The 16,481-nt window shown below is 40.8% G+C and overlaps 1 protein-coding gene across 2 annotated transcripts in view; it reads right to left on the reverse strand.

The window, feature by feature from the left end:
- The window catches only part of smchd1 (structural maintenance of chromosomes flexible hinge domain containing 1), a 206,849-nt gene that overhangs the window by 41,040 nt on the left and 149,328 nt on the right, over window positions 1–16,481 (reverse strand). The window contains exons 36-40 of one of the 2 annotated variants that reach the window (XM_059979642.1): window positions 16,066–16,197; window positions 13,520–13,672; window positions 9,167–9,299; window positions 6,916–7,035; window positions 2,776–2,861 (exon numbers count right to left, since the gene is read on the reverse strand). In XM_059979642.1, the coding sequence (XP_059835625.1) occupies window positions 2,776–2,861; window positions 6,916–7,035; window positions 9,167–9,299; window positions 13,520–13,672; window positions 16,066–16,197 (624 nt within the window). Of the gene's footprint in view, window positions 1–2,765; window positions 2,862–6,915; window positions 7,036–9,166; window positions 9,300–13,519; window positions 13,673–16,065; window positions 16,198–16,481 lie in introns of both variants that reach the window. The other variant, XM_059979634.1, reaches the window with a different exon arrangement.

The raw sequence follows: 16,481 nt of genomic DNA on the forward strand, positions 1-16,481 counted from the left end.
AGGTCAGAGTAAGAAGGTGTAGGGGAAGGGAGGAAGATATACAAGGTAGTAGGTGATAGAAGAAACAGAGGAGGAGGGAAGTAAAGAGCTGGAGAAGTGGGAATCTGAAAGGAGAGGACAGAAGGCCATGGGAAAAAGAAAAGGGGGAGGAGCACTAGAGAGGTAATTGGAAGGTAAGGAGATAAGGTGAGAGAAGTTAATGGAAATGGGGAATAGGCATTACCAGAAGTTGAGAAATCGATGTTCATGCTATCAGATTGGAGGCTACCCAGCCGGTATACAAGGTGTTGCTCCTCCAACCTGAATGTGCCCTCATCAGGGCAGTAGAGGAGGTCATAGATTGACATGTTGGAATGGGAAGTAGAATTAAAATGGGTGGCCACTGGGAGATCCTGCTTCTTCTGGCAGACAGCAAAGTGGTCTCCCAATCTATGTAGGGTTTCATCAATATATAGGAGGCCACACAGGTGCACCGGACATTGTAGGTGACCCCAATAGAATCCCAGGTGAAGTGTCGTCTCACCTGGAAGGACTGCTTGAAGCCCTAAATGGTAGCGAGGGAGGAGGTGCAGGGGCAGGTGGACCACTTATCCTTACAAGTGGAACAAGTGCCATGAAGGAGATCTGTGGGGAGGGACGAATGGACAAGAGAGTCTCGTAGGGGGTGCTTCCAAATGATGGAAGTTATGGAGAATTATGTGCTGAACAATTGCCATCAACCTCTTAATTCCCTCACCTCCTATTTCTACCTCCGACCCAAGATCCCCAAACACAAAGTGCACTGTAGAAGCTGTGGTCAAATCAAGACGTACAAAAAAGCTGGATGAACTCAGCAGGTCGGGCAGCATCCATTGAAAGGAGCAGTCAACGGATGCTGCCCGACCTGCTGAGTTCATCCAGCTTTTTTCTACGCCAAGATCCCCAAACTTGCCTGTCCAGGTAGTCCCATTGTTTCTGCTTGTTGCTGAACTTGTATCTGCATACCTTGACTCAGTTCCTACCAAAATCCATGACACTTCAGACACTCTTGATCTTTCAATGATTTCACGTTCCCTGACCCCAATCATCTTTTCACTGTGGGTGTCCATCAACACCTCCAACCCCATCAGGAAGGCTTCAAATCTCTCAGTTTCTTTCTAGACACCAGACCCAACCAGTTCCCCTCCACCACCATTCTCTACCATCTGGCAAAACTGGTTCTCACTCTCAATAATTTCTCCTTCAGCTCCTCCCACATCCTTCAAACAAAACATGTAGCCACAGGCACTTGCATGGGTCCTACCTATGCCTGCCTTTTTGTCAGCTACATAGAAATGTTAATGTTCTAAGCCTACACTAGTATCACTCCCCAACTTTTCCTGTGTTACATCGATGACTGCATTGGTGCTGCTTCCTATATCCATGCAGAGCTCATCGACTTCATCAGCTTTGTCTCCAACATCCACCTTGCTCTTAAATTTACCTGCTGTATTTCCAACACTCCTTCCCCTTTCTCGATCTCTGGAGACAGCTTATTCTACTGATACCTTTCATAAACCCACTAATTCCCACAGCTACCTGAACTTTTGCTTTTCCCACTCTGTTACTGTAAAAATGCCTTTTCATTTCAGAACTGAGGATATGCCCTTCTTCAAAGAAAGGGGTTGTTTCTTCTCCACCACCAACGCTGCCCTCATCCGCATCTCTTTCATTTTGCACACGTCTGACCTCAGCCCATCGAGAATAGGGTTCCTCTTGTCCTCACTTACCACCTCAATTGCCAGTGTCCAGCACATAATTCTTTGTAACTTCTGTCATCTCCAATAGGTTCTGCTTTCCAACAGGAATAAGTCCCTATGTGACCATTGCCTATTTATCTTTCCCCAGTGATCTCCCTCCTGTCACTTACCTTTGCAAGCAGAACAAGTGCTTCATCTGTCTCTACACTTCCCTCCCTCACTACCATTCAGGTCCCAAAAAGTCCTTCCAGGTGAGGCGACAGTTCATCTGTGAATCTGCTGGGGTCATCTGCTGTGGCTTCCTGTATATCGGTGAGACAGCTTCGCCATCCACTAGAAAAAGCAGGATCTCCCGATGGCCACCCATTTTAATTCCACTTCCCATTCCCATGTCAGCTCATGGCCTCCTCCAGTGCTGTGATGAGGCCACACCAAGGTTGGAGGAGCAGCACTTTATATTCCAGCCTCCAACCTGATAGCATGAACATCAATTTCTCAAACTTCTGGAATTACCCCCCTCCCACATTTTCACCATTCCCCATTCTCAATTCCCTTTCTCACCTGCCCATCACATTCTCTGGTGCTCCTCCACCATCCCTTTCTTCCATGGCCTTCTGTCCTCTCCTATCAGAATTCCCCTTCTCCAGCCCTTTATCTCTTTCACCAATCGACCTCCCAGCTCCTTACTTCACCTCTCCTGGTTTAACCTATTAGCTTTTCATCTTTTTTCTACAGTCCTGAGGAAGGGACTCAGTCTGAAACGTTGACTGTACTCTTTTCCATAGATGCTGCCTAGCCTGCTGAGTTCCTCTCGAATTTTATGTTTTGATTACAATATAAAGATTATATTCCCTGTAATCTAAAAAGGGGAAAAGGAAAGTTTGATTAAGGTACTTCACAGTTTGGAATTTTGCCTGTAGCCTGTGACAATCCCAGATCTAAAGCAACTTTGTCTCAGTACTTGCATTGTTATTTACAGAAGTTATTCTCATGTTATGCTGACTTATACACTAGAAATACTTTATACATCACTTAAAAAATACATACATCAACTTACAGTACTGATTTCTGCAGGATTGATCTTCTGTTTACGAAGTTCATTTTTCAAATGAGATTCCTTTGCTGTAGCTTCTTGTGCTTGACCTTAATAAGATAACAGTTTTAGAATTTAATCAGTTGCTCTGTAATCAATCATTATTTTCCTATTCTTTCTTTAGTTTTCAGGATCTGTCAATAACTCAGTGGTTTCTTTACCTAGAGAGGGTATAGTTGCCATAAAGGAAATACAGTCATGGCTCAATTGGTTGCTTTCTGGTTCGACAGGGCTACTGTCCGGAGAACAATCACGCTACCTAGGTTTATATTCACTAGAATTTAGAAGAACGAGGAACCTACCTGAAAGTTACAGTGGTGCTAGAAAGTTTGAGAACCCTGTATAATGTTCACTATTTCTGCATAAATATGACCTAAAATGTGATCAGATTTTCTTATAAGTTCTAAAACTAGATAAAACAAGAACCCAATTAAATAAAACAAAAAGCATTATACTCGTTCATTTATTTATTGAGAAAAATGACCCAAAATTACATGTACTTTTTGGGAAAAGTATGTGAATCTCTAGTGTAATGCTTTCTACAAAAGCTATTTGGTATTGGTGTTCCAATCGATGAGATCAGAGGTGTGGGTTGTTGAGGTTCCCTGCCCTATAACAAAGACACACAAAGTCAGATTACTAACAGAGCCAGCTCTTCTCAAGAAAGATCTGTTTATGTGCACCATGCCTCGATCAAAACAACTTACAGAGGACCTTAGAAGAAGAATTGTAGAGAGACATGAAGCTGAAAAGGCTACAAAAGCATTTCTAAAGACCCAAAAGTTCATCATTCCACAATAAGAGAAATTACCTGCAAAAGACCTGCAGAAGTCTCTAGAACTTGCTAAGTCTTTGTTCATGTGTCCACTATAAGAAAAACACTGAATAAGAATGTTGTTCATGGAAGGACACTGCTCTACAAAAATAAAAAGAAACACTGCAGCATGTTTCAAATTTGCAAAAGCTTGGATGCTCTACAATGCTTCGGTACAATGTTCTGTGGACAGATGAGGCAATGCACATTGCTATGTTTCGAGGAAAAAGGGCACTGCACCCCAAAACCAAAACCTCAGCCAACTGTGAAGCATGGTGGAAGGAGCATCATGGTTCTGGGCTGCTTTACTGTCTCGGGGCCTGGACAGCTTGCAATCATTGAGTGAAGAAATGAATTCAAAATTGTATCAAGTAATTTTATAGGAGAATATCAGGGCAGCAGTCTGTTACCTGAACTTTATTAGAATTTGGATTATGCAACAAGACAGTGATCTGAAAGACAAGAGTAAATCAACAATAAAATGGTTTAAAAAGAAGAAAATTTGTGTTTTGGAATGGCCAAGTCAAAGTCCTGACCTTAATTCTTTAGAAATATTGTGAAATGACCTGAAGCAAGTAGTTCATCAATCATCCCGGAGTTGAAGCAATTTTGTGAGGAGGAATCGCCTAAAATACCTCTAAACCAATGTGCAGGACTGGGACTGAGCAACAGTTACTGGAAATGTTTGGCTGCAGTTATTGCTATACAAGGGGGTCACACCAGTTACGGAAAGCAAAGGTTCACGTATTTCTTCCAACTAATACATGTCATATTGGATATTTTTCTCAATAAATAAATGGTATAACTTTTTGTGTTATTTATTTAATTGAGTCCTTGTTATCTTGTTTTAGGACTTAAGTGAAGATCTAATTACATTTTAGGTCATATTGATGCAGAAATAAAGAGAATTCTACAGGGCTCACAAACCTTCTAGCACCACTGTACAAACACTAATGTAACTGATTATTTTTCAGATGGATAAGCCTCTAAGTCTCGGTTAAGTGTTGGGGTGCATGGCATAAAAAAGGTTAGGAACCCCTTCTCTAGAACACAACAGACCAACAGATATACAAACACACACACACATACATTATGGTATTCAGATAGATGCTTAGCCAAGGCAAAAAAGGTATGTAGGGCTTAATGTAGAGTTATGTTTCTATTTTCTGGTATTAATGATATTCAGTGGTTCATGTATTTAAGTAGGTCCAGTAGTATCAGTAGAGAAAAACTGACTCAAATTACAGACTAATGACATTCGATCAATCCTGGAAAATTAGAATAGCTAACAGACTGAAACTGATGAATTCAGTTTCCTGGCCAGAAAGCTATTCTTTAAATTTGCTTAAGTTGTTTTGTAACAATGACAGAACTGAGTGAGTGGAACAGAGGATTAACATGATAGGCAACTGGAAGCACTGGGTCATGTTGGTGTTCTGAACAAAGGTGATCTACAAATTGGTTAGCAAACTGCAGTTAGTTTATCCAGTGTCAAGGCAACCACAAATGAGTATGGAACACAATACATTAGGTTACAAGGTAGCCACGTCTACCCAGCTGCATCAGAATTGGCCAGCTCTGATTAATCATACTGTAATATTGACTCAGTTTTTCCAGATATATCAGATTTTCAGCAAATGTTATCTAGTATTGTGCATTTAAAAAAAAGCTGTCATCATTCATTTCTCTTCATTTGAAGCTTCTCCTGACAGATCAGCAGTAACTAAGTTTTCATCGTTCCTCTCCCAACTGGCACTAACAACACATGTCATTCCATATACTGTGATTTTCATCCTATCACATTCCCTTTTATCCTCCACCTTTTCTCTTCTCTGCAACATTAAGCATTCATGTTTTTTTTTAACATTTTCAACTCTTCACGAAAGGTAATTGATTGAAAATATTAAATGTTTATTTCTGAACAGTTGCAGCTTAGCCTGCTGAATATTTCCAGCACTTCGTTTTTAACCCCAGATTTCAAACACATGTTCTGTTTTTGCTTTCAGAATACATCGTTATTTTGGGCATTTTTCTGGATTGTGATTCTTGGAAATAAAAAGTTTCAAACAGTTCAAATAGAGGCAAAAAGCAACCAAAATATACTTTGCTAAACAGCGACTTCTTTGCTTGCATTTTCAGAAACAGCTCTATTTCCATCTTCAATCTTCCAGTAGAAGTGGTAGAGGCAGGTTCGGTATTGTCATTTAAAGTAAAATTGGATAGGTATATGGACAAGAAAGGAATGGAGGGTTATGGGCTGAGTGCGGGCCAGTGGGACTAGGTGAGTGTAAGCGTCGGCGCGGTCTAGAAGGGCTGAGATGGCCTGTTTCCGTGCTGTAATTGTTATATCTCTATTTTTCCCTTTCAGGATTCTTTTGAAGACCCTGACCTGGAGTTTAATGCTGACGACGACTCTTTGTGGGAATGGGACCCACTATTGGAGTTTCATAACTGGCCTTTGTTCGGCCTAAGAGTTCGGCTTGAGTTTGGGAGACCTGGGACCTCAGGGCTCTGGAGACGAGCGGATCGAAGGTCAGTGTCATGGCAGGAGATCCATGTGTCATTGAGGGAGTCAGAAGATCTGCAGCTGTGTCCCCCGAGACTCAAGATCTTTGGGCACAGAACTCGAGAAAAGCGATGTAACAGACTTTTAACATCGTAAACCAGCGAGTTGTTTGATATGCCTCCCCTCTCGCCATGAAATGGAGACACCTCTTTCTCCCTTATTAGGGGGAGAGAGAGAGAGAGAGCATGTGGTATGTCGAATGCCAGGTGAACAATGTAGTCTTTGGAGTACTGCAAGTCTGTGTCTTTACTGTTGCTTTGCTCACGCTTGAGTGCTCGGTGGCGGGTGCCGATGCTTTTTATTGCTGGTGAGGGGAAAGGGGGATCGTTGCTTGCTGCCACTTACGCACAGGAGGAAGGGGAGCTAGGGGAGACTTTGGGGCTCTAACATTTAACTGTCATTCATTCTTTGGGGCACTTCTCTGTTTTTATGGATGGTTGCAAAGAAAAAGCATTTCAGGATGTATATTGTATACATTTCTCTGACATTAAATGTACCTCCGAAACCATTGAAACATTTGCAGTACTATAATCAGTTCGTATTTAAAACAAGCATTTTTGTTTTTTCATCAGTGTTACTTGAAAGAGCCCTCAAGTTACTATTGAACTCCTAAATATAAATTAACTTTGTGATACTTATTTTGCAAATAATAACGAAAGCAAATTCCTTCCCCCACACGTTGTTTGTAATTCACAAACATGCAAGTACTCTTAATGTGACTTACACTTCATTTCACTAATTAGTTGGTTTGTGGTATCAAACAAACTCCGGTATGCAACAATGGATTGGGTGAGTTGGTCCTTCTCCTTGGTTAAGGACGTCATTTGCTGCTGTTTCTTAAAATCTGTGAACAAAAGGATCATCCTCATCAGCTATTACTGTATTCACTTTTGAGCAAAAAGATTTCTCAATTCTGCAACAACCATTTTAAATTACTGCTTCTGTAAACTCCTTTGAGTGCAGGCAGTGCAAAACTTAGATTAAACAATAATAGAATTATTTATTCTAATTTTATTAGTTAGCCAATCCCTCATACATGCCAATATATGTATACCACCTGTTTATTTACCCTAGTTAGGGGTTAGAAAAATACATATTAAAAATTACATATGTTGAAGACAGCTGCAAAGACTCTACAATGGTGATCTGGCACATCTTCAACTTTGTAGCTACCATGCTATGCACAACATCCTCTCCATCCCATTAGATCATCTGCCCTTCCTCCTCTCTATCCTTTCAAATCCTACCCTCACCCAGCAAAACACACACAAAACCCACTGTTCAGCTTTTTCTTCACTGTACTTACTACCTCATAGTCCTTCTTTCTAATGAATCATCTACCTGACATACTTCATCCCTCTCCCCACTTAATTAAGTGCCTAGTCTCCCTCTCCTCCACCCAACGCTCATCTTTCTGGATAATCTGGCTCCCTATCCCTTCCTCCCTCTCCATCAAACTCCATACCCACATCACCAATAATGCTATCCCTAATAAATTTGCTTCATCCTCTGCAATGGCGCAGAGGTTCATGGAGGAAAGGCCAAATTCCACCCCCCCCCCCACACACACAAACACACGTCATAATGTAGGCATCCTCATCTTAAATGTGTCACTTCTTTTATGCTAGTGTAGTACAGACAACCTTGAACTTTTCTGCCATTCGGATTCATCACATACAGTGAATTGTGTCATTTAAGTTAACAGCCAACCCAACTTAAGGATGTACTGGGGGCAGACTGTAAGTGACACTACACATTATGGTGCTAACACAGCATGCCCAGAATGTTCAACAGAACAACACAAACAACAACAGCAACAAAACAAGCCTCTTTTCTCCTTCTCTCCCACCCACACATACAGGCCTCCAACCCCAGGACAGGCCGCCCAAGTCCTTGGTCCCATACTCTCAGACTTGCAGACATTGGACATGGACTTGAAGTCACAGACCTGGGCATCTGACTTCTGAACAAACTGACCCAGGGATTCAACTATTGGGCCTTGCCGATTTAGGCCTTTGACCTTCAGGCCTCAACCTTTGGTATCAACTCCAGTACTTTCCAATCACTACGAATTCTGGATCTCAAATTCCAGACTCCCACTGACCTCTAACCCCAGGGCTCACCAACATGAAGTTTCCTACTGTGGGCTGTCCAGAAGTAGAGGGCTCAGCCTCAATATTGAAGGGCGACCCGTTAGAACAGAGGTAAGGTTAAGTATTTTTAGCCAGAGAGTAGTGAATATGTGGCATGCTCTGCCCCAGATGTGGGAGGTGTGGGATCTGGGATCAGCATGATGGAATGGCGGAGCAAACTCAATGGCCTGAATGGCCTAATCCTGCTCCTATGTCTTATGGAAGTCTGATCTCTTGATTCACTGATCTAGGTGGTGGTGCTGGGGTGGGGGAGAGCACCAGCCCTTTTCACAGGGCCCATCAACTTCCATCATTGACCACGAGGATCACTGGGCTATGCCTCAGTGCCTGCCAATGCAACATTTGTGTACAGGGATCAATGGCCTTCTGCTGAGAAGTGCTCTGACATGGACTCCAGCTTCTGCCCTGACTCTTCATTAAGTGCTCCTCACTTTAACTGCCCTCATCAGTGTTCCTAAGCCCCAACCTGTCTCCCATCACCCTCGCTGGCCCCAAAATGAACCTAAAACCAACCAAGTTTAAACCACAACCTTGACAACATAGCAGTTTGCGTCATCTTGAGCGGAAGTCAATCCACGGGTATTATTTATGCATGGTATAAGTTATTATTTAATTAAATTCCTTAGTCAGCTTCAAACATGGTCAGGTAATAGGGCTCTGGTACACTTAACCTTCTGTGATATATACAGTATTTTCAAAATAAACTGAAAGCAAATTCCTTCCTCTGCACATTTACTCTAATTCACAATTTTGCAATTACATGAATTATAAATTATACATACACAGTGCAAGTAAAAACAGGTAGACCATTGAGTTGCTTACCATTGTAAAACATAAAAGGTAATATGTAAGGAGGTAAAGGATTCTTCATTTTCGTGTTTTTAATGGTTAGTTCAAAGACCAGCAAGTACTCAGTGCTATCTCTGCCAGGGCTATTTTCTGCTAGCATCACATTCTGTAACAACAAAAGTGCAAGTTTCAAAGAGTGGCAAGTAATTTAGATTTGGTCAACAATTTCTTAGTAGGACAAAATTAAAATGAACTTGATTTAACCCAAGTTGAGATTCATTTCAATTATAAAAAGGCTGCTCAATTTTTGTGCAAAACTAGACTGAACAAACTCAAAACTGATGTTGGATTTATAAAAAAAATCATTTCATGAGGCTCTTTCTGGCTCACTTTCAATTTGCCTGCTTTACAGATCTACTTGCCCTTTTTCTTAAGTTTTCAAACAAAAATTTGAATTATTTACAAAACTTTGGAAACTGGCATAATAAAATGCAGATACACATTAGCGAAAAAATACATGCATAACCCAACGTGCAACCCATGCTTTAACATCACATCTATATTGAATCACAGAGCTCAGAAAGAGCCTCCTTGGTTCAACCTTGTTACTGACGAGCTAGTTCAAGTTTGTCCAACATCTCTTTAAACCTTTTATATCCATATATCAATCCAAATGCCTTTTGAATATTGGAATTCTGTCTGCCTCTATTACTTCCCTCGAGTAGCACATTCTGCAAGTGAGGTGCCGGGAAATTAGTAGACAGCTAATGTTGTTCCATTCATTGTATAAAAAAAAGCTCTAAGCAAGGAAATTATAGGCTGATGAACCTGACATCAGTAGTAAGTTATTAGAAAGCATTCCAAAGGACTTGATATATAAGTATTTGGATAGGCAAGGATGGCTTTGTGCATGGCAGGTCCTGTATAAACAACCTTAAAGAGTTTTCTGAGGAAGTTACCAGGAAAGTTGATGAAGGTAAGGCAATGGATATTGTTTACATGGACTTTTGCAAGGCTTTTGAGAAGCTTGGTTTGGAAGCTTACAATGCTTGCCATTGAGGATGAGGTAGTAAACTGGATTAGATACTGCCTTTGTGGAGAAGCCAGAGAGTGGTAACGGATGGTCTCCTCTCCAGGAGGCATGCAACTAGAGGTGTGCCACGGGGATCAGTGCTGGGACTTTATGTTATCTATATCAACAACCTGGATGATAATGTGGTAAACATGGATGAGCAAATCTGTGATTGATACCAAGATTGGGGGCATAGTTGAAAGCAAGGATGGATGTCAAGGCTTGCAACAGGATCAGCACCAGTTGGAATAATGGTAGATGAAATGTAATGCAGATAAGTACGAGGTGTCAAGTCAAGTTTATTGTCATTATGAACATAACTGCTGGTACAGTACACAGTAAAAACGAAACAACGTTCCTCCAGGACCCTGGTGCTACATGAAACACAAAACTACAATAGACAGCACAAGGCTACATTAGACTACATAAAACAAAAAAAAACTGCACTAGACTACAGACCTGCACAGGACTACATAAAGTAGGCAGTACAATAATTATATAACTAAGATAACAGGCACAGTAAAGCACAAATTACTATATAATAATAAATGATGCAGATGTCAGTGTAGACTCTGAGTATTGAGGAGTCTGATGGCTTGGGGGAAGAAACTGTTGCACAGTCTGGTCGTGAGAGCCCGAATGCTTCGGTGCCTTCTGCCAGATGGCAGGAGGGAGAAGAGTTTGTGTGAGGGGTGCGTGGGGTCCTTCACAATACTGTTAACTTTGCGGGTGCAGTGTGTAGTGTAAATATCTGTAATGGTGGGAAGAGAGATCCTAATGATCTTCTCAGCTGACCTCACTATCCGCTGCAGGGTCTTGCGATCCGAGACGGTGCAATTCCCCAACCAGGCAGTGATGCAGCTGCTCAGGATGCTCTCAATACAACCCCTGTAGAATGTGATGAGGATGGGGGGTGGGAGATGGACTCTTCTCAGCCTTTGCAGAAAATAGAGATGCTGCTGGGCTTCCTTGGCTATGGAGCTGGTGTTGAGGGACCAGGTGAGATTCTCCGCCAGGTGAACACCAAGAAATTTAGTGCTCTTAATGATCTCAACGGAAGAGCCGTCGATATTCAGTGGAGAGTGGTCGCTCCGTGCTCTCCTGAAGTCAACAACCATCTCTTCTGTTTTGCTCACATTCAGAGACAGATTGTTGGCTCTGCACCAGTCTGTTAGCGGCTCCACCTCCTCTCTGCAAGCTGACTTGTCGTTCTTGCTGATGAGACCTACCACGGTCGTGGGTCAGCAGTGGACTGAGCACACAGCCCTGGGGATCCCCCGTGCTCAGTGTGATGGTGTTGGAGATGCTGCTCCCGATCCGGACTGACTGAGGTCTCCCAGTCAAGAAGTCTAGGATCCAGTTGCAGAGGGAGGTGTCAGGCCCAGCAGTATCAGTTTTCCAATCAGGTGCTGAGGAATGATTTGTGTTGAATGCTGAACTGAAGTCTATGAACAGCATTTGAACGTATGTTGCACTTTAGGAGGACAAACCAGTGTAGAACTTACAACAAGAGAGGTAGGGCATTGAGAAGTACAGTAGAACAGAGGGATCTGGGAATACAGATGCATAGTTTCTTGAAAGTGGCATCACAGGTAGATAGGGTTTGTAAAGACAGCTTTTCATGCTTTGGTACATAAATCAAAGTACTGAGTACAGGAGTTGGGATGTTATGTTGAAGTTGTACATAAGGCATTGTTGGGGCCTAACTTCAAGAATTGTGTACAGTTCTGGTTTCCTGCCTACAGGAAAAATGTCAATAGGATTGAAAGAGGGTGGAAACAAATTACAAGGATGTTGCTGGGACTTGAGACCTGAATTATAGGGAAAGCTTGAATAGGTTAAGACTTCAATCTAGTGTAGGAGAATAAGGAGGGATTTGATAGAGGTATATAAAATTAAAGGGTTTTAGATAGGGTAAATATAAAGCCTTTTTCCATAAAGTTGGATGAGACTAGAACCAGAGGTCCTAGGCTATGGGTGAAGGGTGAAATGTTTAGGGAGAGCATGAGAGCAAGCGTCTTCACTCAGAGGTTGCTGAAATGTGGAACGAGTTGCCAGTGGAAGTGACAAGTGCAGGTGTGATTTCAAAATTTAAGAGAAATCTGGTTAAGTACATAGATGAGAGGTGTGGAGGGCTGTGCAGATCGATGGGACTAGGTAGAATAATAGTTCAGCACAGACTAACTAGACCAAAGGGCCTATTTTAGTTTCATACTACTCTGTCCTGGGGAAAAAGATACTGACCATCCACCCATCTGTACCCCTCTGACTTCAGGTTATCCCTCAACCTCCTATGCTCCAAAAATGGAACACAGATAAAATAATTCAACTATACATAAAAAGTACACAGAATTTTTATCATACCCAAAATATGCAAGTAGCAGTATACGCCAGCTGACATCTCAACCCTGTCCTTCCATTCAGTGTGATTATGGTTGGTCTGCCCCTGGTCCCTTTAGTGCTAGTTGCCTATCTAGTCATGGTTCCTTAAGAATTTCATGTTACAAGATTATGCTTCTACATTCTACATTCAAAAAAATACAGCAAGAACCAAAAAACCCAAACTGTACTCTGTGTGATCTTGTACAACTGTAACAATAGTTGCCCATTTCTAAACTCCAATCACTTTCCAATAAAGGCTAATAGATGCCATTTTCTCCCTAACCTTTTGTGATTCATGCACAAGAACACCGAGATTCCTCTGCATTCCGCACATTTGCAACCCCTCTCCATCTAGCTAACAGTCTGTCTTTTGATTTATCTTACTGAAGGTATGAATCTCACAATTCTCCACTTTAAACGGTTTTGTTTATTCACTCATGAGTTTACATATTTGCTCCATGATTAAGTAAGTTTCTTCCTAGTCCTTCAGTTTCCTCCTGCATATCAAAGATATGCTGGTGGATTAATTACTACTGTGGTAGGAGAAGCAGGAGAATTAATATATCTGAGAAAGGGAATTAAGGGAAATAAATTGGTGAAGGAGTTTGACAGGATTATTCCAGAGCCAGTCAAACTCATTGGGCCTTACAACCATTTCCTACGTTGTCAAGAAAAATGAAAATACCCCAGAGAAAATGGGAGAATGAAAATAACAGTCCTCATAAGCAGGGCAGGGGGTGGCTCAGTCAAATAAGAACAGTCTACGGACCTGCAGAAGGTTGGTAACTAACCTTCTGAGAATATAAATCAGTTGGAGATGGACTACATATAGAGAACCGTAGAAACTGACAACGAGAAACAAAATTTCAGATTTTGTTTAACAGGAGGAAGCAATACCAATAACTCCTATGAGTTAAATTGGATTTACTTACAGAAATAACAGATGATCCATGGTTGAGTTCATACTCTAGAAAGTTGAATTTTCCCTGAAACTGAGGAATCTCATTATCGTCTTCAGTTGTACTTCTAATTGTGACCACCAACATGCCACAAATATCCTCTCCAGCTGCATTGCTGTATTGATCCTGTTTGTGAAGAACAAGTCACCAAATGTACTTTACTTTAATACAGATATATCTGGTGTACGTGCCTATTCATGACAGCAAACTAAGAAGTTTAAAAGATAAACTGAACCAGAAAGAATTACTCAGATCCTTGCAAGGTTGTCCGTAAAATAAACAAGTAAGAAAAGATCCTACTAACAGCTTAGATAAAAGGGAGATCAAATTTCCAGGGTGTAGCTGGTCTCCCTAAGAGTCATAAGGTCTTCCCCATAGAGTCATCCAAAATTTTGCTCTTCATATCTTTATTGCATATTTTTTATCTGCCTTGCTCTTCAGTTAAGCAACTACTCAACTTTAAAAGTTACCTTATTCAAGTTTTTAATCCAATAAATCAATTTCAATTCCCTCAATGATGTTGCTATTTCATCAACAAACTCAGTCATCAGGTAGGTTAACAGTGATCTGCCCTTAATCATTCAAACGAACTAATCCTAATATATCTATGATTATCATCACAGGTCAGAAAGAAGTACAGTCTACAAATCAATTAATTTGAATAAATCAAGGACAGTGGAAGTAGACAAATCAATTGTCTTTGTTCTTGCCATGTTAGTAAATAGAGGCTTCCATTTTATGAAGCTGTTCTGTAACCTCTATCTTGTGAATTGTTTGAGAACTGATACTTGTTCTGGGATAATCTAATCAGAGCAACTGAATGGTGTCATAAGGAGTAAATGCTATCATTCTCAGATAAGCTGTGTGTTGTGTACTATGGTAGGTTTGCAGAAGTTATCTTGGTCCTGAGTCTGAGTGGCTTTGTTTGACTGCTTTGAACCAACCAGAGTTGAAAAGAACAAACGTATGGGGCTGAGGGCATAGACCATAGAAAACCCTGTTTGTAGCCCTGGACCAGAGCCAATAAGGTGATCCAGGTTAGTCAGATGACCATGAGCCAACAGGATGGAAAAGTATCATTTGACATGCTGAGGAACACTAAGAGTTAGGAGCTTCATATACAAAATATTGATAACTCTCTAACCACCACAGACCAATGATCGTGGATGTGAAGTACACCACAGCCACCTAGAGATTGGAGCGGGACCACGAGGAACATATAGCCAGTATAGGCTCCTTTTACTGGTATTACCTTTCTTGACTGTTCATGGAGGGTCAGGAAAACTTGAATGTGCACACAGGTATTCTGTTGTGAAAATTCACATGTTCTTTCATTGAGACAATAAGAGTACTTGTTGGTATTTACAGATTCTCTCTGTGTCTCTTTGATCATTAATACTAAGGGGTAGATCTTTGTAATACCAGGCATCTCCATCATTAGGGCTAAACTGACTACCCTGTGGTTGCTGGACTTATCCATGTATGCTTTCTTGGACAAAGTTCGCAGTTCTCCAATAATTAGGTGCCTTCCCTATATAAAGATAGTTGGAAGATCATCGTACACTTGCAGATTTTACCTTTGCTTTCCCTAATAACTTACTGGATCAATGGAATATATCTATATTAAGTATAGCAACTGTTGGCCAACTAAAATTATTACCAAGGTAGATGCTACTGCAGGTCAAGATAAAAAAAAACTCATTTGGTATCTCAGCCATGTCTATTCCCTCAATAAGCGATTTTCATTTTGGTCCCAATTGGCACTAGGTCCGTTTATTACCTGTTTATTGTTTGCGTATCTTAAAAGACATTTGGTTCTTATGTGCATTTCTTTTCCTATTCTCAACTTCCTATAAATCTTGTTTTTTTACTTATTAACAAATTACAATCTCGCAAGTATCTCAAATTAATTCTGAGTTACAGCCAGTTGATGCAGTGAATAGTACCCTCATGTCCTTTTCTCTTCCAGAATATTTACTGAAACGTCCCATTACTTCTTCAGCAACTTGCCTTAGCTGTTCAATATCCCTGAACAGTATTGAATTGCAAATTCCTGTCGTCCCTCACACAACACATTTGAATAAAACATCTAACTCTACTATGGCATTGAAAGCAATCACAACTAGTCATGATGTTCATTCTGTGCTATGAATGCTTTACTTTGCTTCACAATAATTCTACAATCTTTTCATGGTTGATCACGACATGCCTCAACACATTCCTATGCTAAATACATTGGTGTGGATAAACAAAACACAAGTAAAAATAATTCATGTTTTAATAGCCAGATTCACCAACTACAATCAGAGTTACCCATACAGAATATCATAAAAACCTATCTTCCTGACTAATTTAGTAAAGCTCACAGGAAAACTCACCTAAGCAATGAGAGAATTAGGCTAAATAAAGACATGCTCCACAAATAATTTACTGACAAACATTATAGAAACTGAGCAATATCAGAAAATTACGCTAGTTTCCTTGAGCATTATATTTAAATGAAAAGAAAATCTTGTTACCATGATCTTCAAGCACATGTTTTTAACCAATGTGCGATGGGTGACACTACGGACATTTGAGACAGTAGGAGTTGCTGGCAGCTCTTCTGGCATTAATTTCACAGGTTCACCAGGTGTCACATTCAAAGTAATCTGGAAAGAAAATAATGGAAAAAGGGACGTATACAGTAAATGCACACTAAGCGCAAATGCAGTAAACCAACATATTGACACGGTAATAACAACTGAGGGATGTCCATCACCATAAACTCGAAATTCCCTAAAGGTAGTTAAGCTAGTTAAGGTAGTTAAGTAAAGTTCCCTAAAAGGGGCCAGTAAATCATTGAGTGGTGTGGAAATTGACGATAAAGGAACTCTCCTACTGAAAAGTTTCAGAGGAGATGGATGGTGGAGATAATAAAATTTCCACTAGTACA

The sequence above is a fragment of the Hypanus sabinus genome, chromosome 1, assembly GCF_030144855.1.
Source record: "Hypanus sabinus isolate sHypSab1 chromosome 1, sHypSab1.hap1, whole genome shotgun sequence".
NCBI lineage: Eukaryota > Metazoa > Chordata > Chondrichthyes > Myliobatiformes > Dasyatidae > Hypanus > Hypanus sabinus.